We start from the raw sequence: 23,635 nt of genomic DNA on the forward strand, positions 1-23,635 counted from the left end.
GGACGAACTCTGAGTGGACGGTCACAGTCTTCACCTGCAGAGACGAGAGCTTCATTTTCTGCTGAATCTTGAATATTTGAGAATAGTATTCGTGGTAGTGACACACAGACGGTCTCTCATCGCTCCTGTTGTGTGTTTCCCAGGCGGAGAACTCGGCAGTGAGGGTGAGGCTCCTCTGGGACACCCTGACCCCCGACACAGACCAGTGGCCCCCCCTCTACATCCTCTGGAGGATCCACAGTAAGACACAGATGCAGCTTTGAACCTCAGCTGTCTGTAGCTCTTTAATGCGCTCCACCCACACATGCTGCTCTCCCGACTTCCTCCACCAGGTGGCATCCCGATGATGAGGAGCTACAGCTGGCGAAGGCACAACCACCCATTCACTCTGGCCTTCCTGGAGGAGGTGCTGCGCTGGGTGGGCATGAACGAGGTGCACAAAGCCGTCACCCTCTTCCTGGAGACGCTAGCCAAGCAGCCGGGCTCGCCCTGCACTCAGAGGTGGGGGCGGAGAGCGAGACGCACCACCTGTAAACCTGCTGCCGCTTATTAGCATCATTCATGTGTGATTCATGATTTAACGTGGCCGCCTGTGTGCTCTGTGTTCGGCAGGAGTCTGTACAGAGAGTTCCTCTTCCTCACGCTGGCAGCGATGGGCAAAGATCACGTCGGTAAGACACGACTCTCAGCAGATTTATGATGTGTAATCTTTAAAAAGCACAGACTGTGTACATTCTGAAGACTGAGCTAAAGGTGGCAGCATAGTTCACAGTCCTCACTGTAAACATCACAGGTCACATGACCAGACCGCTCCTGGTCAGCTGGTTCAGGTGTGTGTGCTGTGATGATCTGACATCAGAGGTTCAGATTGATTCTGTTCACGTGTCTGTAAGCTAAATATGAAGCTACAGCCCGTTAGCTTAGCTTAGCATAAAGACTGGAAACAGGGGGAAGCAGCTAGCTGTGTGATTGACACAAAGATGTGACAACAATCGCAGCGTGATAACAATGCTCTTCTCTCTCTGCAGCTGCGTTCGATAAAAAGTACAAGGTGGCGTACTCGCGGCTCAGCGGCGCTCTGGGTCGGGAGGAGCTCCGTAAGAAGCGAGCTCAGCCCCCCAGCCCCAAAGCCATCGACTGCAGACGCAGCTTCCACCCGCCGCTCGAATGCTGATGGTCCAGGAGCGAAGCGTCCCCGATGACTGCGGCGGCGTTCGGCCTCTGAGGGAAACCCGCTGCCTTCACCTGCTTGTGCTCCTCACCTCTCTGCTGCCTCCTGGTGGATGTCGGAGCGACGCGCTCCTTCCTGTCCTCTGTCGCTCTGTTTGCTCGTCCGTGTGAATCCAGCAGCTCTGTGTCTCCATTAACGATCCTGCACGTCGAAGCGGCCGCAGCAGACGGAGCTGAGCTGGACGTGGAGGGCGAACGCGCTGATCTGCGGTCAGCGCGTCGGTCTGGAGCGTGGAGGGAAGAAACCTGGTCGGACTCAGCATGTCCAGAGCGATCAGCTGCGTCGGCTTGAACTTTTTAGTTTCCCCTTTTTTTAAAATACACAAGCAGATGATTGAATTTAGACCTGAAGAGCTTCTGGAGGACTGAAGGTGAGAGTTTTACCACAGAGTTTTATCAGATTTACTTTTTTTACCAGTGTGACCGAGGAAGACGTGAACGACTTCATCCAGAAGAAATCAAACCAGGGTTAAAAAGGCCGAGTGGAGCGTCGAGGAAAGGACTGCAAGAAGACGTCTGATCGTCCCTCTGTCCGTCTGTCTGTCTGTCTGTCTGTGTGTCTGATCGAGGGTCAGGAAGCAGTCAAGGAAATGTCCAAACATGAAGCTGAGTTTTTCAAACTCCCTGAACCTTCAGGTCATCGTCTTCCAGGCGGCGAGGTCGAGCTCCGGTGTGATCGCGGTGGATTCTGGACCCGAAGAGACGCAGCTGTCGGACTGATCCAGCAGGATCCAGATCAAAGCACTGATGGTCAGCTCTGAGCCTCTGCTTGGATCTGGATCTCTCCAGGACCTGGATGACTCACCTGGAGCGTCTGTGTGGGTTTGAAGGCCGCCGCCGGAGGACGTTGTGGTTTGATGGAAAAAATTCAGACTTTTAGCAGCTGGAGACGTGAAAACTTCTGATTCATGTAATCACTCATCAAAATGTCCTTTAAACGTCTTCAAATTTCAAATTAAGATGATGTGAAAACGTGGCGTTCACTGCTGATCATCAGGACCTTCGTCTGATTCTGTAAAATCTGTATGATAAGGAGTGTAGATAGTTGAGTTATTTATGGCCTGAACTGAAAATGTGAGTCTTCCAGTTTAAGGACACTTTTCATCAGCAGGTTTTTACATTGTTCAGCAGTTCTGACATTTTCAGCTGCTAAACGGCGACAAAGATTACGGCTGTGTTCATTTTTATACGTTCGATTGTTTCGTTTTTCCTTGTGAAGGAGGTTTAAAGGAGAAAATGGAACGATGAGCAGAGGGTTTATGAGGATTCCTGGACGTTGACGAGCCTGCAGACGCTTCAGAAAGCAGCTGTTGTTTCAGGCTGGAAGCGTCGGTTTGGTGACATACGCTGGTTTGTTTTTAGGAGGGATGGAGCGTAAACTGGAGGAGTCCATCCCAGAAACACAAAATAATCCCAAACACGTCACAGGTACTCCAAACCAAAAAGCTCTTTAATGATCACATTTAACGTCTGTGGGTTTCTGAGGACTGCCTGAAGAGAGAGAGGAGATGTTTTCATCAGTAGACGACAGCTTTGCCTCAAGTTTGATGGAAAAACGTGCAGAAACGTCTGATTCTGCTTCTCACGTCGTAACCCCGGGTGTTATTATGGGATGTGTTGTGACCTAAGCAGTGACTTTGTCGTGTTGGTCGACGCTGAGCAGAGAGCGACGATGTGTTTGAGCGTCCTGTGGAGCCGTTTGACCTGATCTGATGCACGTTCGCCTGCCTGTCTGTCCACCTGTCTGTCTGTCCACCTGTCTGTCCACCTGTCTGTCTGTCTGTCCACCTGTAGGTCTGTCCACCTGTCTGTCTGTCCGCCTGCCTGTCTGTCCGTCTGTCTGACTGGGACACGTCAGCTGACCACGTCCTCGTCCTGCTGTCCGTCACTGCAGCAGCTCCACTCGCCGTCGTGCTCCAGGGCGTCTCGGCTGCAGCAGGTATCAGCAGGGGTCTGAAACATTTTTCTACATGAAAACTTTATTTATACATCAGCTGTGATAACAAAGTTACAAAGTGCTGAAAACTAATATTACAAACCAGTAAAATCCAAAAAAGATAAAGATACCGTCAACAGTCTTAACAAACGGCGTCAGTGAAGCTTCTCTGGAAACATGTTCAGAGCTCTCATTTTCCACCTCAGCCAGACTCTGTGACTCCGATCAGTCGGGTTTAATCAGGTTAATCAATGACTGACTAACAGATTTCCTCTCACCTGTAAGCTGAAGGAAAGCAGGAAGTGTCACTGTTCTCAGCCTCCTGTGGTACGCTGATTAAAGCAGCAGAAGAAGAAGATGAAGTCTCAGCCAGCTGCCCTGGAGCCCAAAAACACTGAATCTGAATCTGAAACTCACGCAGACGTGCAGGATTACTGTTGAAAAGGAGCTTTTTTCTAATGTGACACTTTAGTTTTTGTCTGCTGAGGAGTGAAGGCGGTGTGTTTCCTCCCTCGCTGTCACAGAAAAACACCACGCTATGTTTTAATGCACCGGACTGCAGCTCATCCACATCCACAGGGATTCACTCGACTTTGTGTTGCAGGTTGATTGATCACAGTCAGAGCAGAGGAGCGTATTTAAAATAGATACTTGTGTTTGCTGTTGTAATTTATATATCGCTGTGATTTCAGTTGTAAATGTTTGTTTTTTTAAGAAAACACAAAAATAAAGACCGGGATGAGCCCGAAATGTCTGAGTGTGAGCTGCTTTGTTCTTCAAACAGCAGAGAAAACACATTTTGTTACTGCCTCATTTAATATAGTTAGCAGAATCCAGTCGATTAGCCTTCCTCAACAACATCATCATCATCATCATCATCCTCAGATTGTACTGAGTTGCAGTGTTGTGAAGTTTCACCAGAAAACAGACGAGTGTGACTTTGAAATGAAAGAATAACGAGCACTGAGCTCATTTTGGGACATATTAGCTTATTAATGGTGTTAATTAATATTAACAGGAAGTTACAGCAGACGAATCACAAACATCACAAAGCATGGAACCACAGACAAGACAAATAAATGACTTACATCAGCCTGTAAGTGAAATGAACGTGAACTCTGAGGATGCTCTGAATGTGTACAGTGGTAATATTCTGTAAATACAAAGTTTAGTATTTAAAGTTTATTATCTTATGTGTTCAGGTAAGATAAACTAGATACAGGTGTGTCATACAGGAATAATACCCTTTTTTAAAAATATGTTGATTTTCCAACTTGTCTGATTTATTTACCTTGATATAAATTTATATGTTGCTGACACTTTTCAGCTGAGACAAATTTCAGCTGATTTTTGACACATTTCTATGAAACACATTTCATTTTTTGTTATTTTTAGATGGAAACAGCTGGAGAGACACTGGAAAGGCCAGTTTCTTGTTGTATGTGGACTGTGTGGTTGCAGAGGGCCACTGAAGAAACCAGGGGCCACAAGAAGGACAAAACAAGCTGAAGTGCGTTTGACCCCATAGCTGCCATTTTTATTTATTTATTTATTAAATTTGTTGTTTGTTTGTTTTAGAAATAGGCAAGCGGCCTCATGTGTTGAGTGAAAGCATCTTTATGCTCAAAAATGAAAAATAAGATGATATATTTAATAATATTTATCAAATCATTCACGCAAGAATGACGTTACTTGTTGACCTTTGACCCCGATGAGGAAGTGATTGGACTGTGGTTAGCAGTAATGGCGGCAGTGGTTACATGGCGTCCAATGTTTCCTCGTGGAGCCAAAAAAGAGACAACACTGAAGAAGATAAACACAGAACAAAGGTGAGACTCGAGACGTTGATTTTACGTGTTTGGACGTGGAAAGCTAACTCAGCTAACGTTAGCCAGCGTCAAAGCTAGTCAGCTAGGCTTGGTTCGGTTAGCGCAGTTAGCCTAGCTGGCTAGCTAACAGGTTACCGAAGGGCTGCGGGCTGATTGGCTGAACTGAGCAGGCGTGTCTGTCTCGTATGAAGGGTTTGGCAGATGTTATGATGCGGATTCTGTAAATCCAAGTTTTCAGTTTTTTTGTCGCTGTGAAGCCTTTTATTATCATTTCTGTTGGTTTGGATTGTTGCGATCAAAGAGAGATGTTTGATTTGAATATGAGCGGGAAAAAGTTTGAGTTTTAAACTTTTAAGGCTCAGGTGAGCTACTGTGCCATGTTAAATCGGTCTTCAGAATATACTATTTATCCAAAAAGTGTTATTATATATTTACTGTTTATCTTAATTATAATAGTACGTAACTTGAAAGGCGTCCGCAGTAGCTTTAAAGGCTATTTGGGGTAATATCATTGTATCTCTTTACAGCAGGAAAAATAAGTGATGGTTCATAATTATTTTTTAAGAAGAAAAAGCTTTGGATCCTCTAAACTGGATGAAGACGTTATTTAAATGTGCAAAGTGCTGAAGGAGAAAATAAATGCCCGAAATATTAATTTACTTTGACATCGTGCTGTACGGTGACAGGCTACACGTTTTATTTTGAAGAGTTATGACCGGATGTCATGTGTTTTCGCTGACTCGACACTGGTCGTGTTTTCTCGGTACCAATTCAGCACCAGCGTGTCACCAGTTAAACCGCACCCAGTGAGACTCCAGTATGTAACCTGTAGGACTGACTGGGTTCGTTCTGCAGAGCCATTAAGGAGTCACTGGGAGGACTGGGACCAGCGGATCGCAACCAGGTGGGTTAACGTGTAAATTATCGCGACGTTCAGGTGTTTCAACGCTCAACCGACGACACGAGGGACGGTTGAATTTGCTGTTGTTGCGGACACTTTGTCGCCTTTTGACCTCACGATGGAGGAAGATTCAGGATTATTTGGGTGTTTGTTGACAGACATTAGCTAAGGTTGCCATCCGTTGTTGGCCTGCGTCATGTTCGCCAGACTCCCTTTATAAATTCTCTAATATTAGGTTTCTGAAAAGTGAAGATGCGGAACGCACAAATCATTTAAAAGAAGTTCTCTGTCGCACATTAGTGGCCTGTTTTTTGGGACCTTTATTCTTAAATGTCTCTCCATTATGTCTGGACCAGTTTTTAGCAAAATGCCAAATTTAAAACCGTCTTGCACTGCAGGTGTTTATCGGAGGAGCAGTGCATCTGGCATCAGGAACAGGCCCAGCTGAAGTTGAAGTTTTGGTGGAGGACGCGTTATTTTGTGTAATTGATTCATGCCGAATTTGAAAGCAGTGTTAATAGATACAGAAACTGTTTTAAGTGATGTGTTATTGATTACATGTAGTTATCCATAAGCGAGAACGCTTTTAACTCATAGAGTTTTCAACGGAGTTTTAAATGACGGACTTTTCAGGAGAGTAACCTGCGCATCATCCGGACAAACACGAGCCGTAACGACGATCATTTTCTGTGTATCCGCCTTAAGAAGTCAAATGAAACTGTCTTACACGGGGTTGATGTAATACATCAGGTTTTGGGATGAAGGTGCGTTGGTTTTCCATCACCAAGCAGCGTGTTGTCTGCTGCTGGGCGGGGCTCCGGGGGCGCTGTCCGGCAGCGTGGTGCTGAAACTGTCCAGGAACCAATACACACAATGTCTGCTGTGCTCTAAATGTCTCCCACTGAATGATGAGTATAATCAGTGGAGGAGGAAGTATTCAGAGCTTTTACTGAAGTAAAATACTAATACACATTGTGAAAATTCTCCACTACAAGTAAAAATCCTGCATAAATAATCTCAGCTGTGTTTGCTGCATGTTCCTGCTGTCGATGTTTCAGCTGGAGCTCATTGAACTCCTTTATATCCTGATGCTGCTTCAATCTTCATCAATGCATCAGATTCTAGAAGATCATCATATGTTTGCAGCTCGGCCGTCCTGTGAGAACCACGGATCTCCAAACGTCTGACGAGCTCAGAAAAACAGTTTGTGTTCTTGTTTCAGGCTGCAGATCCTCAGACTGAGCGACCATGTGGGAGAAAACGTTTCTGCTGCTGCTTCACAGCGTCGAAGGTGCCACATTCGTCATTTTGAAATGAATGTTTGTTTTTATGTTTATTAATGAAAAACAACCGGTGAGCATGAACACGTGCCGTTAATGTGCACAAAAATAAATGTTTGATATTGATATATTGATATTTTAGAGTACAGCTGTTTACATGCAGCAGCAGAGTAGATCCTGAAGCTCAAAGATTAGATTATTGATTATAAGATTATTGAAGAGCTGCAGTAAGTTCTACGAGCCACTAGATGTCACTGTGCTCTCTGAAATTGAAACCAGAAGCTTCATGCTTCATCTGCATGTCACTAAACTGGACTAAACAAGTTCTCAGGAGGATTTCTGGTGTTTCTGTCTGTTGTATTTACTTCCTCAGGTGTTTTAGAGTCTCAATGCTTAAAGCAGCCATGACAGGAGGGAAAAACTCAGCAAAGTGTTCAGTGAAACAGAGTAAACCAGCGTGTGGTGTGGTGTTGTGTTGCAGCTGTCGTGGCGTCTCAGTGCTGGCAGGAGGCGACCTTCTCGGAGGCCGTGGTGTCTCCGGCGGTGAAGAGCAGCGGTATCCTGTGGGTGCCTGACGTAGCGTCTCTGCCGCAGTGCATGGCGGCGTGCTGCAACCTGCCGGGTTACGACCTGGCCTGGCTGTTCGAGGGCCGCTGCTACATCCTGAGCTGCCAGCAGAAGGAGAACTGCCAGCCCCGGGAGAGTCCCGGTGCCGACTCCGTCCTCGCCTTCCTGCAGAGGGCGTCACCGCAGACGCTGGTGCTGCAGTCTCTGGTGAGAGGGGAGCCGTACAGCAGCCGCTGGCGGCCCCTCTCACAGTCCTCTGAGGCCCCCGGGGACCTGGAGGCCCTGAAGGACCTGGCCCTGTTCGACAGGCCCCGGCAGGACTTCTCTGACCCCCGCCTTCTGGATGTGGAGTATTCAGACGGCAGTCAGGAGCGGCGAGGGCCCGGCTCAGAGGTGGAGACGATCACCAATCGACCGTCCTTGAAAGCTGGAGACGGGTTCAACCAATCGGAGACAGAGGATGGTCCAGAGAGGGGACTGACTGACAGCAGTGTGGCCCAGAATAGAGCCTCCTCTGAGGGGAACAGCAGCGAGGGACATGAGGACGAAACCAGGAGACCAACAGCCCCTGCTGCCTCAGAGGACACGGTGAGTGATGGAGTTCATCAGGTTAACAACAACAAGGCCGAGGACAAGTCTCCAAACGTGGATCTCTTTACAGCCATGAGTGAGATGAGGTGATGGTTAGCCTAGCTTAGCATAAAGACAGGAAGGGGGGGACAGCTAGCCTGGCTCTGTCTAAAGCTCATTGTTTAACATTTTTCTTGTTTGTTTAATGTGTTCAAAAAAACTGTAAAATGACAGTTTGTGATTTCAGAGGGAGTTTTCTTCTTCATTCACAGACCAGAACAGACAGCAGCACCATGTCAACATCACCGACATCGTTAACGTCTGACTCCACTCAGCGTGACCAAATAAGGACGTCACTTCCCACCGCTGCCACCGTCAGCACGTCCACACAGCCAGGTACACCTGAGAGAATGATGTCATGTTTGACAGCCACCTGAGTGTTCATGAATGTGAAGCTGCCTGTGAGTTATAGATGAGTGACTGTGGCGCCCTCCAGTGGCCGTTTGGAAAAGGTGAACGAGCTAAAAACAACACAGCTGATTATTTTTATTTTTTTACAAACAAAAACGTTTGGTATCTGAATTCTTGGAAAGATTAACCTGAAACAAATTCAGACAAAATGAAATCTTCAGTTTGGAGCTGAAACTCCTTCAGAAACATTCGACTCACAGTGACAGAAAGAAAACAGGTGCGCTGTTCCTTCACCTGCAGGTCGGCCCCTGATGCTGTCCCTTGGAAACCCTGTGGAGGGGACGTCGCCCACGGTTAAACTTGATGCTTCAGTGTCTCCTGAACCCACAGCTGGTACTGAACACCCTCACGTTTGAGCATGAGCTCTGAGTCAGATCATCAGATTGATGAATTCTGTGTCGTCTCGGTGCTTCACAGACACATTGAAGGTGTTTCAGTCAGCAGCTCCGCCAGCCTCCACCCACCCCCCGGCCGGAGCCGTGACCTCTGACCCCACCACCGCCGCCTCAACCCCCAGCGCCGACCCTCCAACCACGACGGTGCCCTCCACCACGACCGCTGCAGAGGCCAGTGAGTATATGAATAACACGTGTGTTGATGTTGGGAGATGAAATGACGTGATGGTAGCATGAGCGCGATGATGAAGAGGATGTTTACACCTGCAGCAAACACGCTCGTATGAGCCGATTCCCACCGACTGTGGTGCTTCATTCACATGCCGCTTCGTGTTTGACTTCCTGTTGGTGTTCATCTCGTCGTTCTTCCTCTCTGCACAGCGTTTGTTTGTGTCTGCTCACCTGCACAGGTTCATGGTGGCTCTGAGAGAGTCAACAGAGAATCTGCTAAAATAAAAGCGTCCAGAGTAAATCCTGTGACTGCGTCAGTGAACCTGCAGACTCACTCTCTCTGCTGGACGCTGCTTTCAGTTTTTCCATCGGACCTGTTTTTTGTAACTATTTAAAGTGATTAAAAATGATTTTCTCTGCTTCATTCGTTCACGTCCAGTTCAGGTGAGCAGCTCCTCAAAGCGTCTGAAACAGACGTGTTCACCCTTCAAATACGCAAATCTTTCCAGACATCATCCACGAGCAGCTGAGCAGGAGTTTTCTCTTTCTTTATATTTAAGTAGATGATGTTTGCTCTGGCCAGCAGGGGGCGCTGAATGAGTAAACCTGCAGTTTGAAGTGTCAGCAGAGCTGGAGGCTGCACATACAGAACATCTGGGTGCTTTTCATTCGGTAAATTGGTCTCCTCGTCTCCTCCACTCGCTTCCTCTCCTCGCGTCTTAGCTCCGCCCAGCAAGGACATGAAAGAGGGATGCGAGGAAGGGACGTGAGGACGGAGGAGATGAAACTCCGAAATGAAAAATCCTCGCTGCGCAGCGTCAGTCCGAAGCGACGTCAATTACTGATGACGTTTACCTGCTCCCGCCATGATTCAAACATGTGCCACGTACGACATGCCCCTTAAATAATAAAGACTTCGGCGTAGGATACACCGGTGTGTCCTCACTCTGATCTCCTTCAGAAGCCTCCTCTCTCCTCGCTCCTCGTCTCCTTCAGGTGCATTTAAGCAATTGGAAGATCCTTCATCATGGCGGAGGGGAAACAACTTCCGGGTCGACGAAGGAGAGAGGAGACGAGGAGGCACAATTCAACGTAATGAAAAGCACCCCTGATGTGCTGCTTCTCCTTAAGTAACCTTGTCCATCTTATTGTCCCTGTTCAATAAATGAACAAAGAACAACTGAAACACTTAAACGCACCGTTTCTCACTTACTGTCTTCTTCTTCCGTCTGTCCCCTCCCTTTGTTCAGTGTCAGAGGTCGGGGGGTCAAACCGTGGCCCGGTGGCCGTCGTGGGTCCTGACAGGAAGTTGCTCCTCCCGGTCAGCAGCTTGTTGCTCGACGGCAGCGGAAGCACCGACGACCGCGGCATCATCAGCTTCCACTGGGACGCCGTCAGGTCGGACGCAGACGCTTCGCTTTGTTCCTGAGATGCGTAATGTTTTAATGGAGATGATTAACTTTGAATGTTTGTGCTTCCTCCAGCGGCCCCCCAGGATTAAAGATGGAGGGAGTCGACCAGGCGGTTGCCACGGCAACAGGCCTGCGGGCAGGACGTTACACCTTCAGGCTGACAGTGTGCGACCAGGAGGGGGCGACAGACAGCGCGTCGCTGACCGTCAGGGTCCAGGAAGGTGAGCAGGTCGAAGCCCACGAGAGGGTTTGATCCACAGAACATTTGAGGAAACTTGTTTTTCTGACATTTTAAAGACCAAACACTGAATCAATCATGGAAATATTGAATATTTAGAACTTTAAATGAACTCTGAATGCAGATTAACTCCAGTCACGTTTCAATGAACCGCCGTCCTTCGTCCCGCAGCCAGGAGTCTTCCTCCTGTCGCCCACGCCAGCGGCAGCCACACCCTCACTCTGCCCAACAACTCTCTGGTCCTGAGAGGCTCCGTGACCGACGGAGACCAGACCCTGGTCCACTACCTGTGGGTCCGAGACAGCCAGAGTCCAGCTGCTGGGGTCAGTGCAGACCCTCATACAGAGATGAGATACGAGCATATTAAAGATTACATGGCTCGATCCTCAAGTCCGCAAAGCAAACTGCATCACATCGGACTCCGTTTTTACACACGAGATCTGATTGGATTTCGTTAAATCCTTCTAAAGCAAATAAAAAGGTGTCGGGAAACGTGAAGTTTTCATTTGGATTATTTGGATTAATGCCGTTTGCAGGACGTGCTGTACAGCTCAGAGACTCAGGCCTCCCTGTTTCTGACCAACCTTGTGGAGGGAACCTACCTGTTCCAGCTGAGGGTGACGGACGCTCAGGGCCGCTCCAGCGCCGCCACGGCCACCGTGGAGGTCCGACCAGGTGAGACGAAAAGAGAAACTGAAGGTTCTGACTTCCTTCCTTACGTCCTGCATTTGCCAACCGTCACATGACTGATGTTTGTCCCTGCTGTGTCTCCGTAGAGCCTGGCGGCGGCGAGGAGGTGGAGCTGGAGATGTTGGTGTCGGTGTCTCAGGTCAGCGTGGCTCAGAGGGACACGGTGGTCCGACAGCTGGCCGCTCTTCTCCACGTCCTGGACGGCGACATCCAGGTCCGAGCGCTGCAGGGACACTCGCACCTCAGGTACCAGGTGTTTTCATTCAGGTGTTACCTGAAAAACCCTTCGGCTGAAAGATCGTTCTTCACACTTCAAACACACTTAACCTAAAGAGGAACACTTAGAGAAATCTGTTTTTGAGACAGGAAGTCGATTCTTCGATCAAGAAAAGCTTCAGATGTGGAATCCCTGATAGTGTGTGTGTGTGTGTGTGTGTGTGTGTGTGTGTGTGTGTGTGTGTGTGTGTGTGTGTGTGTGTGTGTGTGTGTGTGTGTGTGTGTGTGTGTGTGTGTGTGTGTGTGTGCAGCACGTTGATGCGCTTCTCCGTGAGGGGCCCCTCGGGGCCGATCTCCGGCTCCAGGCTGGTGGGTCTGCTGAGAAACCAGCTGCTCAGAGAGAAGAGCGACTACCTGCTGTTCAGAGTGCTGCGAGTCGACACCGTCTGTGAGTCCAAACTGACCGTCCAACTGTCCACCGCGGACAAAACTCTGAAAACTGTCGATTCACCACCAAAACTCTGTTTTTTACACACAAAGACACGTTGTTTTGTAAGCAGTTTGGATACTGAAGCATAAAACATCAGTGAAAAATAACGTTTCCCTTTTCTCCACATTGAAGAAGTTATTTCTTCTGAATGTGAAGATGTAAGGCGGATATCCGCTAAGCTAACAGCGATGCTAACAGTGCTCCCTGCAGCATCCAGGTGTCTAGAAAACACCTTTAAGTGAAACAATGACCTGAATCCCCTGAACCTATCAAACGGCTCGCTGAGGATCATGTGACAGTTTCTTCTTTTTTTTGGTCTGTTTTCTTTCAGTGTGCTTGCTTCACTGTTCGGGGCGTGGCCAGTGTGATCCAATCACCAAAGAGTGCACATGCGACCCCTTCTGGACAGAGAACCTGATTCGCCGTTACCTTGGCGACGGAGAGAGCAACTGCGGTAATTATAAGCTCTAATGACGTGTACCACTGGTTGATGAGGAATTCTGGGTCAGTGATGAAGATTTTAGATTTATCGCAGTTGAAAAGATCTGTGTACAGTTTGTGGGGGTGCAGTGAGGGGCAGCAGAAATGGATTTGGTGGAGATGTAGAGCTGGGTGTCGTCGGCATGAGGGCAGAAATGGAGGCCATGTTGGCGCATGATCAGACCAAAGGGAAGCATGTAGAGGATGAAGAGGAGGGGACCGAGCATCCAGCCCTGGGGGACGCCACGAGAGACTGGGGCTCTGTCAGAGGTGGATGCTAATGAACCAGCAGGGGGCAGTGACGGTGATATGAAGGTGGTGCTGAGGTCAAGTAGGATGAGGGAGTGAGCATCAGAGGAGAGGAGGAGGTCCACGGGGACTGTGGTTGAAAAGGTCTGTGGTGTTGGTTGAGAGGCGATGGTGTTCCAGGTGTTCCAGTACGTTCGATAGAAAGGGCAGACTGGAGGTGGGTCTGTGATTGGTGGGGATGTCGAGGTCGAGGCCAAGCTTTCTGAGGACCGGTGTGGACAGATGCAGGGTGGACAGACAGCAGGATGAGGCACAGGGACAGAGATTCACTGGGTTCTGAAGAGGAGATGCAGTGACGGATTCAGGGCTGGGGGGTCGGGAGAGGCCGGCTGCTTGGTAGAATAAGAGGAAGGAGTCGGACTCACCGACCGCTCTGCTCTTCCCGTCAGAGTGGAGGGTGCTGTACGTCATCCTGACCAGCTTCGTGCTCATGGTCTTCATCCTGTCCATCAGCTGGACCTTCATCTGCTGCTGCAAGAGGTGAAACATTTATTCTGAATCACACTGTGATGAAAGCTGCAGCGTTACTGCGTGTCTCAACCCTGTTTGACTGCGTTTAGGAGGAGGCAGACCAAGGTGAGGAAGAAAACCAAATACACCATCCTGGACAACATGGACGAACAGGAGCGGGTGGAGCTCAGACCCAAATTCAGTGAGTCCCTTCAGTGAGACGCTGAAATGTCTCAGCTCGTCTCGCATCGATGCATATGTGTAGTATCTGTCCTTTTGTGCAGTTCTACGTTCAGCCTCTGGGATGAATGAGCAGCAGTCGGTTCAGTTTGCTCATCCAATGAGAATCCGGACAGGGAGTTCACACTCAAACGCCTTTTCCTCTCTGCAGGCATCAAACACCGCAGCACAGAGCACAACTCCAGCCTGATGATGTCCGAGTCCGAGCTGGACAGCGACCAGGACACCATCTTCAGCCGCGACCGACCCGTCCGCAGCAGGAACTGGCTCGGCGCCCAGGCCGCCCGCAACGGCAACGCCTTCGGCTGACGGAGGCGGGTGTCGTCTGGGATGTTTTGCGCTCTTGCAGCCCCCAGCGGCAGCCAGATGTTTGGCTTCTGAAAGGACTTCATTACCCAGAAACCCTGTGCTGTGAGGTCAGTGAAATGAACCAGTGTGACATTTGAGGTTCCTCTGGAGGATTTAAGGCTGCGACTCCACGCAGGATAAAACAGGCTGAAAGATATTTATATCAGGACCTCGCACATTGAGGACGGAAACACAGACTTTAACAGAAGGAACTGAAGAAGAATTTGTGGACATCGTCTTCCCCAGAGTCACATGAGAAGATTCATCTGTGCATCTATTACAGGTCTGGCTGGGGTTAGCCTAGCTTAGCACAAACACTGGAAACTGGTGACCAAGCTCTGACAAAACAGGAAAAAATGCAACTTTAGAAAACTGATTTCCATGTTTTATCTTGTTAGCTAACGAGCTAATCACCACCTCTGAGCTAACTGAAAGCTAACCGGACCAAAGGCCAGACGCTGCAGGTGAACGGAGGACAAACCTGAACAGGTATCAGCATGAAACTCTGCAGCAGGGTCACGACGTTCAGTTTGTCAAATCTGTTTTCTTTCTGCACGTTGAGCAACGAGCCGAGCGGCTTCGAGCTGTTTCATCTGAACTGACGACAGCCGGAGAGATGACGACGACGGGAGAGGAAAAGATGGTTTTTTCATTTTGATTTTAAAACAGTGATTGATTTTCTATTTCAAGCAGAAACCAGTGGTTCACCTGCAGTGTTTGGCCTTAGAAGCTAATTCAGCTTAAGGTCACATCTCAGGCTTAAATCAGCTGATCCAGACTGACGGACTGATGAAGCTGCTTCAGGCCCAAAACACAAAATAAAATAACTTTGGACTGAAGAAGAGCCCGAAAACCAGAATCAGCGCATAAAACACTCAAAACAAGCTGTAATATTTCAATTTCCTCTTTAATTTTCCATCAAAGTCTTTAGTCAGAAATACAAAATTAAGATTTTTCTATCAACTCTAACATTATATTACAGGTAAGAACAGAATGAGTCCACGTTAGAAAGTCAGACAGCCCTCATCAGGAAACCTGCAGCTCACATTTACGTTCTGCTTCATTCCTGGTTTTTCTACCTTTTTATTTTGATTTGTGTCGTCAGCACATTCACGCTTGTCCACTTTATTAGGTACACCTGTGCAGTCTGATGCTGTCGATAAGGTTTTTTCTGCTCTGACCTGCAGAATAAACATCAAGTTGAATTTATGTATTTTCAACAGAAACTGTGGCAGAGCTGCTCGATGGAAACCAGTCGTACCAGTGTTCCTAATAAAGTGGCCGCTGAGAGTATTGAGATGTTTATCTCCTGACGACGCGATCTGTACACCTGATGATGAGTCAGAGTGTGGTGAAGCTAACGATCGTCATCGTGAGGCGTTTCTCTGCTCGGGCTCGGAACAGAAGCTCGTCCACCTCTGACCACAGTGATGTCACAGCGTCCTGTGCACCTGTACATCACCGCGGCCAGGTGAGACGGTCAACTGCTGCAGGTTTCGGGGGGCGGAGTTACTTCCTGACACAGACTTCAGGTACACGACAGGTCTGACGACGGCGGGTCAAGTTTTTTCTCAAAAAAATCCACATCAGTCTGAACCATAACAAAATATTCATCCACTGACTACAAGACGATGACGAAGGACAGTTTTTAATACGCAAATATGACGTTTATCCCTCCTAAGAAATCAGGTGCATGCACTCATGTTCACAACCAGAACTTTCACATTGATGTTTTTATTCGTTTATGTATTAATTGTTTTTATGTTTCAGCAGATCTGACAGACGTTGATCACTGCTGAGTTCGTATAAATGCTCTGTACTCTAACTTGTTAAAATGAAGTTGTGAAGCTTACAGTGGTTTCGAACACGTCCTCCTTTGTTCAAATACAAACATTTTAATCCTAAAAATTAGTTTTTACATTAACAGACTCGTCAAAACGCTCACGACAAACTCGTTTTACTAAATTTAACTAAAGGTTTTAATGGATTTAATCACATAATCTCTGCAGCTCCTTTCTGTTTAAAGTCTTTGTGCTACTGAACACCTGCGTGCTCACCTGTGCGTGCTCACCTGTGCGACTCCTCCTCCTCTGTAAGAGATGAAGCTGCGTTCACGTCACAGCTGAGTTGTCAATGTTCTGACTTGTAAATAATGTTCAGGTCGACTTCCTGAACTTTCTGAAGCTTCACATGGTCACAGAGAATACTGCATTCTGATTGGCTAGAGGTTCATTATCTGATTTGAGGTAACTGTCCAATCACAGCTCAGCACAGCAGATCCGTCACTCTCTGGATCTCTGCTTCAGTTTATCTCAGTTATGCAAACAGAAACGAGCTAACGAGTAAGCTAACATTTACGTGGCTAACGAGTGGTTACCTGCGTTCACACCTGCTGGGGCAGACGGTCCTATCAGAGTTCAGGCTAACGTTAGCGCACTGAGCGAGTCAGCTGGTCCTCATGTTCAAATCTTTTTCTCTTGTTAAATAAAAAACACTGTTTGGAAACGTGAACAATAAAGCAGAAATCTGACCTGTTTGTTTGTTTGTTTGTTGTTTTTGTCCAGTAAACGTCTGAACAGCGTGATGTTTATCAGACTTATTCTGATGACTAACAACAGGCTTCAACAACAGCGACGCTTCTTTAGTCTCACGTCGTCTGCATCAGTTCAGATCAGTTCGTTAAACATTTTAATGAATGAATTTGGCAAACGTTGAGGGGTTTTTTTTGGCACTCTGAGGCTCCAAACACGCTGAGCTGATGCTAAAAGATCAACACTGCAGAGCTGATTGGTCAGAGTCTCAACTCGCAGTCTTTTGTGTCAAAGGAAGCTCGTTACTAAAGATCCGCTCGCTGAAGACGAGCTAACGAGCGAGCTAACAGAAGACCGACAGGTGAAAACGAGAAGCTGCTGCTGTCTTAAAGCTAGAACTTTGCCAAAGGACAGACGGCGCACCAGCACTTTATTGTGATTGGTGGAGAGCAGCCATGCTATAACCGGCCAATCAGAAGTGAGTATTTCCCTCATATCAGCCTCTGTGAATGTTTCATTCTGCCAGAGACTAAAAGTCAAACTGGTTCTATCAAATAATCCATTTTTTTGTCTGAGTGTGAAAAGTTTCTGTGAAAAGGCAACAGAGGACAAATGAGGAGGACCCTGTCTCACCTGTCTGAGCTCACAGGTGTACAACAACAACAACAAGATGACTTATGAGAAGTTACTCAACTCGTTTCTACATCAGCTCAAACTGCCAGTTTAGACTGAAGCCGTTTTAACGGCAGCACAGAGACGTTTTAAACAGCTGATTTATTTTGGATTTACGGGTAAATTAATAAATTAAATCCTGAAATCTACTGACAGACGTGTTCATACGAGCGTCGTACCGCCTGAGCCGCGGCGTCCGGTTTCATGGCGTGAGGCCTCCGAAGCACATGTACTTGACTTCCAGGTACTCCTTGATGCCGTACTTGGAGCCTTCGCAGCCCAGACCGGACTGCTTGACCCCCCCGAACGAGGCCTCCGGGGTGGACAGGAGACCCTCGTTGATTCCAACGATCCCCACCTCCAACGCCTCGGCCACCCGCCAGATCTGACTGACATCCTGCGAGTAGCAGTAACCTGAGACACAAAGGGACGGTTTACACCTGCAGCCGGCTCCTTTCAAACACCTGACCAGGAGAGGGACGACTCACCTGCCAGCCCGACGTTGGATGCGTTAGCTATAGCCACCGCCTCCTCCTCTGTGTTAAACCTGGGAATCAAACAAAAGTCCTGATTGGTCCACAGACACCTGAACACGACACAGTGTTTAACAGGCAGCTCAGAGACGCTGACGTTGGTCACGCCCTCGCAGTACCGACCGGATGACGGGCAGCAGCGGGCCGAAGGTTTCCTCCTTCATGCAGAGCATCTCCGTGCTGACGTCGGCCAGCAGCGTGGGCTCCATGAAGGACCCCTCCAGACGCTTCCCGCCTTTCAGCACCTTCGCCCCCCTCGACACGGCGTCCGAGACCTGGTGGGCCACCTGTAGACAGACGGCGTCAGGTGTGACAGCCTGATACCTGCCCGGCTGACGCTCAGCTGTGGGTTTGCTCGCTCACCTTCTCTGCAGCTCTGCTGTTGATCAGCGGCCCCTGGGTGGTGTCGGGCTCCAGGCCGTGACCCACGCGCAGCTCGGCGTCCATCGCTTGGCCCAGCTTCTCCATGAAGCGATCGTGGATGCCGCTCTGCACCAGGAAGCGGTTCGAGCACACGCATGTCTGCAGGAGGAGGAGGAGGAGGAGGAGGAGGAGGAGGAGGAGGAGGAGGAGGAGAGCGATGTGCGACGGCAGAAACATTAACGACACTGACGGCGGCGGGGTCGTTGTTCGCTCTCTACCTGTCCAGAGTTCCTGAACTTGGAGGCCATGGCGCCGCTCACCGCCCTGTCGACGTCGGCGCTGTCGAACACAATGAAGGGGGCGTGGCCACCCAGCTCCATGGACGCCTTCTTCACAGTGTCGGCGGCCATTTTCAGCAGCACCTGAGAGACGAAGCCATTTCAAATGTTTTAGAGCAAAACCTCGACCTGCAGAGACCTGCTGAGTCAGCCACAGGTCATGTGACCCCGCCAGCTTTTCAGAAGCAGGCAGGCGGCCATGCTGGCGTCTCACCTTGCCGGTGGCGGTGGAGCCGGTGAAGGAGATCTTGGCCACCAGCGGGTCGGTGCAGAGAACCTCCCCGACGGATGGAGTCTTCTCTCGGGAACAAGGGACCACATTGAAGACCCCCGCCGGGATCCCGGCCTGCTCCGCCAGCTGCAAGGGAAGGTCAACAGGTGACAGGTGAGGCTTCCGGTGAAACCGTGACATCAACAGAAGAAGCAGGAAGTGAACGTCGGGCGTGCTGACCTCAGCCAGAGCGAGCGCCGACAGCGGCGTGTCCTCTGCGGGTTTGACCACCACCGTGCAGCCGGCAGCCAGAGCAGCTCCAACCTTCCTGGTGATCATGGCGCTGGGGAAGTTCCACTGTGGACGACACGCCAAACGAGCATCACGTCAACATGTTTCACTGTGAAATCTGTGGGAAGCATCTGCGTCTCTGCAGCCGGACAGAGCTTTTCAGCCTCGTTTAGCTCCTGCTTTTAGAGTCTGGTACGTTTCCTGTTTCTGCAGCAGCTGCGATGAACGCACTGCGAGCTGCTGATCATCAGACCTGCAGCTCCACCCACCGCACATAAAGGAACACGCCCCCTGGTGGCCGGCGGCAGCACGGGTCATAAGCCCCGCCCCCTCCCTGTTAGCGGATGGCTACTCTCTGTAAACAGATTTCTGCACATGAATGCTGCTTTGAGCTAAATGCTAGTGCCTGCGTGCTAACATGCTCACTGAGACAATGCTAACGTGCTAATGTTTAGCTGTTCACCACCTGGGTTTAGCGTGTTAGCATGCTAACATCTGCCACTGATGGGAACGTCATCAGTTCTGCAGGTGTTTGATCAGAAATTAATTTGACCTGATGGTGGCGCTGGAGGACAAATCTGAGGATCACCAGAGTCATGAGGAGGCAACCTCTGAGCGCCATGAAAACTTCATGACAATCCATCCAACAGTTTCAGTCTGAGCGACCGCCGCCGCCAGCATGAGTGCAGATGACATCACCTGAAAGCCTGCCTTCTTATTGGCTGCTCACCGGCGTGATGATGGAGGCGACGCCCACGGGCTGTTTGAGGAGCAGGATCTTTCGGTCTTTGGCGGGCGACGGGACGATGTCGCCGTACACGCGCCGAGCCTCCTCCGAAAACCACTCCAGGAAGGAGGCGGCGTACGCGATCTCGCCGAGAGACTCCCGCATGGGTTTACCCTGCAACACACAACATGGAGTCAGGACACGACAGCCAATCACAGGCCAGCGTTAGGGTGACTGATGCATCTGTGTCAGCCACTGTCAATGATCCACAGAGCTTCCACTGGGACCAGTTCCAGTGCAAACTGGTTTCCTGAGGATTCTTTCTCGTAACACTGAGGAACGATGGAATACTGCAGTACTGCAGTACACATCTGAAGTACTTTTCAAGCTACTTCCTACCTCTACTGTACTTTGTACTTCACTCCATTTATCTTTAGTTAGAAGTTACTTCACCAATTCAGATTTTTATACACAAAACATCCGAAGAGTTCATTAAAACGCTGCTGTTAGAAAACAGGAAGCAGCTCGAGTTTTTCTGCTCGTTAGAAGCTTGAAGGTCAAATTATTATTGTTAATTATTCTCAAAAGCGAAACAGTCGTGTATAAAATCTCTGATCTTCACCTTCACCTGGAGGAAACACTGGCCCGTTAACATGCGTGACGTCATGAATCACCTGCTCTTCCTGTTTCCTGTTTGGACAGGAAACGCAGCAGCAGCACATCCTCTGCTGTCAATCACACATCGTTAAGTAAAACTCGTCACTCACGCTCTCGAACGTGATCAGCTTGGCCAAGTCTTCTTTGTGCAGCGTCAGCAGGTCGAACCACTTCCTCAGCAGGACGCTCCTCTCCTGCAGGACAACCAATCAGATTACAGCGTCCAGCTCTCCGCAGACATTCGTTGCTTTCTGCTCAGTGTGGATTCAAAGTGAGTGAAGGTGACTCGGAGCTTCGGTCAGTCTGGTTCTTACTCGCTCAAACTGATCTTGAGACACTTTGCTTGGACGCCTGAGGCTCAGGTTCCTGCTGTCCTCAGTTCAGCTGATTGACATGATTTGGACAGGAACACACCCGTCCACATAACGCTGACAGACGGTGTCACAAACCACCAATGACATGTTTGCATCCGTCAGAGATGCTAAATGTGAGAGTTTAAAGAGTCACCAACCAAAGAACTCTGGACTTTGTCTTCGTGCTGCTGTGAGACTGTGATCAGGTTTAATGACTGTTGGACGGGACAGACAGAAATCACTGAGCGCAGCCTTCAGGTCTCTGAGGCCGAATGTAACGAGTACATTTACTCAAGTACTGCAGTACAGTTTGGAGGTACTTGTCCTTGAATATGTCCATTTTCTGCTACTTCATACTATCAGAGGGAAATATTGTCCTTGTATGTATTACGTAGTGTAAACTGATCAGTGATCAGCTGAAATCAGAATTAAAATGATGATTACATATAATGCATCACCACTCATACACCAACAATGTAATACACATTATCCTGCATACTGAGTACTTTCACTTTTGGTCCTTTAAGTATGCACTGATGTTAATACTTTTGTACTTAAGTAAAATATTTGAGTACTGCTACTTTTGATATTATTATAACTATTAAAAAGCATTATGTTAACTAATAAAATGATCAATTCCAGACAGTCAATAAGGGTCCGGACACTCATAAAGCTCCACGGTGAAATCACACAGAAACACCTGCCGCCCTCCCGCCGAACCCCTTTCAAATATCACGCAATTTAAGACGCGTGTTTGCCGCCGGAGGTGAATGTGTTCATGGACGCATCCCGCACGTCTCCGTCACCAGAGAGCCTCTGTCCTCTTTGACATCTGCTGCAAACCAACGCTCTGGAAGTCAAACAGATTTCTTAAATAAAGCTTTAAACTGGCTCAAGTTCGTGAACCAGTTGTCTTCAGCAGGCGAAGAAACCGACCGTGAAACTTCAGGTTTTTCTAAAAACAGTGAGCCGAATTAAAGTCTGGTTGAGAAAATACCCTGCCATCAAATGTTGTTCCATTTCTGTTCAAAATGCACCATTTATATTTAATTAACCGTTTTCCGGTGAAGTTCAGTGAACAAGTGTAGCAAGCGTACCTTAGCAGTGCACTTCTTCCAGGACTGAAACGCCTTGTACGCAGCGTCCACCGCCTGCTTGGCCTCCGTCGGCCCACAGTCCGACACCCGGACTATCTCCTTCCCGGTGGCCGGGTCAAGAACGGGGAACACCGAGGCTGCGGAGACCCAGCGGCCGTCTACGTAGCCCTGCGTCCGCAGCAGCGGAGAGGAGACATCCAGGCTATAGTGTCTTTGCATGGCGGCGGGCAAGCCGGGGAAGACCTGCCGGAAGAAGCAGCGAGTCTTCAGCACACAGAAAGTGGACATACCGGCAGTGAATGACTGGAGCTCCGTGTGTGAAGCTCTCACTGTGCAGGCTGGAGGTCTGAGTCCCTGCAGACCACCGACAGAACAACACACCGACCTCCGGCAGCTTTCCGTCGGTTTCAACCAGTCCGGGGGACGCGCTAACCACGTGACCGCGCACGAACACAGACGAAGAGTACTTCACGGTCTCTGCGCTCCAGTTCACTGATGCGTTCAAGGGTCGCGACGTATGAGCCATTTCCACCAAAACAAGAGGAAAAGATGGAGATTAAGTTGAAAAAGAGGAGACAAAGAGTAAAAAGATATATATGATCAAGTTCAACGTTTGCTTAAAACCAAAAAATGATGAGATATTAAGTTGAAATGTCGAATTTAAGAGAAGGATCATTTCCACATTTTGTTACGTAATTTAAGCGTTTAACCCCTTCATCTTGATTTAAGATAAGATGAGATAAAACTTTATTGATCCCACGCAGGGGACATTCAGCTGTTACAGTCAGTGAGGTGTTACCAGAAACCAGAAGAGAAGGAGCAAGAAAAAAGGTTCAGGACCAAAAATCAAAATCAACCACGGACATGATGTCGAACAGGCTCCAGCAGCGCCCCCTGCTGCCCTGCACGAGTCACACGACGATAGACAGAGTGTGTTCAGTTCAATATACCTTTATTAGTCCCACAAGGAAAAGGAATATTAAACACAGTACAAAAAAATAATAAAAATACACGAGATGTACTTAGACTTAAACTCAAACTTAGACTGTTACTTCATTGATCCCAGCAGTTTAAACATGCAGACAAACACAAAATATATACAAGAAAGAAGAAGGACGAGAATAAAACTAAGAGAAGAAGAAAGTTGTCAAAGAACTGAACGAAGCATCAAAGTCTTAAAATATAAATCAGTATATGAACAGAATGACAGCAGTTGTTAAAATATAACTCAGTATAACTAAATCTAAAGTTCTATAATATGTATATATATATATATAATATAATATTATAAAGTATGACACACATTAGGTCATATTCTAAGAATATAATAAGAATATAAGTCAGGATGTAAAGTACTGATGTGAGAGTGTTATCAGACATAACAGAAGCTCCACACTCACACTGTAAGACACATGTCCACGTCTGACGTTTGGACATCAGTACTGCAGACACATCCTGTGTGTGTGTGTGTGTGTGTGTGTGTGTGTGTGTGTGTGTGTGTGTGTGTGTGTGTGTGTGTGTGTGTGTGTGTGTGTGTGTGTGTGTGTGTGTGTGTTTTAATCTGTCTTGTCCAGCTGATGAATTCTCTGTAATCAGCCGCAGTTTCATCTTCATCTTCAGCACGTTTCACTTTCTGTTC

General features: G+C 48.4%; 3 protein-coding genes across 7 annotated transcripts in view; 2 read left to right on the top strand and 1 right to left on the bottom strand.

Moving 5' to 3' along the window:
- Positions 1-3,924, top strand: part of dennd4b (DENN/MADD domain containing 4B) — a 33,272-nt gene extending 29,348 nt beyond the window's left edge. For both annotated transcript variants that reach the window (XM_070966854.1, XM_070966855.1), the window contains exons 26-29: positions 144-240; positions 333-501; positions 613-671; positions 1,029-3,924. In XM_070966854.1, the coding sequence (XP_070822955.1) occupies positions 144-240; positions 333-501; positions 613-671; positions 1,029-1,174 (471 nt within the window). In that variant the 3' untranslated portion in view covers positions 1,175-3,924. The remainder of the gene's footprint in view (positions 1-143; positions 241-332; positions 502-612; positions 672-1,028) is intronic.
- A 1,788-nt stretch (positions 3,925-5,712) lies between these two features.
- Positions 5,713-16,751, top strand: kiaa0319 (KIAA0319 ortholog). Of its 2 annotated transcripts, none has more exons than XM_070965968.1 (16): positions 5,713-5,899; positions 7,119-7,187; positions 7,658-8,331; positions 8,586-8,709; positions 9,025-9,117; positions 9,202-9,354; positions 10,601-10,748; positions 10,835-10,983; positions 11,172-11,323; positions 11,537-11,675; positions 11,777-11,936; positions 12,218-12,354; positions 12,728-12,850; positions 13,575-13,665; positions 13,746-13,837; positions 14,027-16,751. In XM_070965968.1, the coding sequence occupies exons 2-16, from the start codon at positions 7,145-7,147 to the stop codon at positions 14,182-14,184; spliced, it is 2,436 nt and encodes an 811-aa protein (XP_070822069.1). In that variant the 5' UTR covers positions 5,713-5,899; positions 7,119-7,144; the 3' UTR covers positions 14,185-16,751. The 2 variants fall into 2 exon arrangements, with proteins under 2 accessions (XP_070822069.1, XP_070822070.1); XM_070965969.1 differs by having other exon boundaries at positions 10,607-10,748.
- Positions 15,113-22,579, bottom strand: aldh5a1 (aldehyde dehydrogenase 5 family, member A1 (succinate-semialdehyde dehydrogenase)). 3 transcript variants are annotated; one of them, XM_070965971.1, is made up of 11 exons: positions 22,382-22,579; positions 21,997-22,239; positions 20,657-20,740; positions 19,893-20,063; positions 19,112-19,228; positions 18,875-19,018; positions 18,601-18,744; positions 18,323-18,481; positions 18,083-18,246; positions 17,915-17,973; positions 15,113-17,840 (listed from the first exon to the last, which is right to left on the bottom strand). In XM_070965971.1, the coding sequence occupies exons 1-11, from the start codon at positions 22,520-22,522 to the stop codon at positions 17,629-17,631; spliced, it is 1,638 nt and encodes a 545-aa protein (XP_070822072.1). In that variant the 5' UTR covers positions 22,523-22,579; the 3' UTR covers positions 15,113-17,628. The 3 variants fall into 3 exon arrangements, with proteins under 3 accessions (XP_070822072.1, XP_070822073.1, XP_070822071.1); XM_070965972.1 differs by having other exon boundaries at positions 22,327-22,432; XM_070965970.1 differs by having other exon boundaries at positions 18,875-19,228.
- Between the last annotated feature and the right edge of the window lie 1,056 nt (positions 22,580-23,635).

This window comes from Chaetodon trifascialis, chromosome 7 (genome assembly GCF_039877785.1).
Source record: "Chaetodon trifascialis isolate fChaTrf1 chromosome 7, fChaTrf1.hap1, whole genome shotgun sequence".
In the NCBI taxonomy this organism is placed as follows: Eukaryota; Metazoa; Chordata; class Actinopteri; order Chaetodontiformes; family Chaetodontidae; genus Chaetodon; species Chaetodon trifascialis.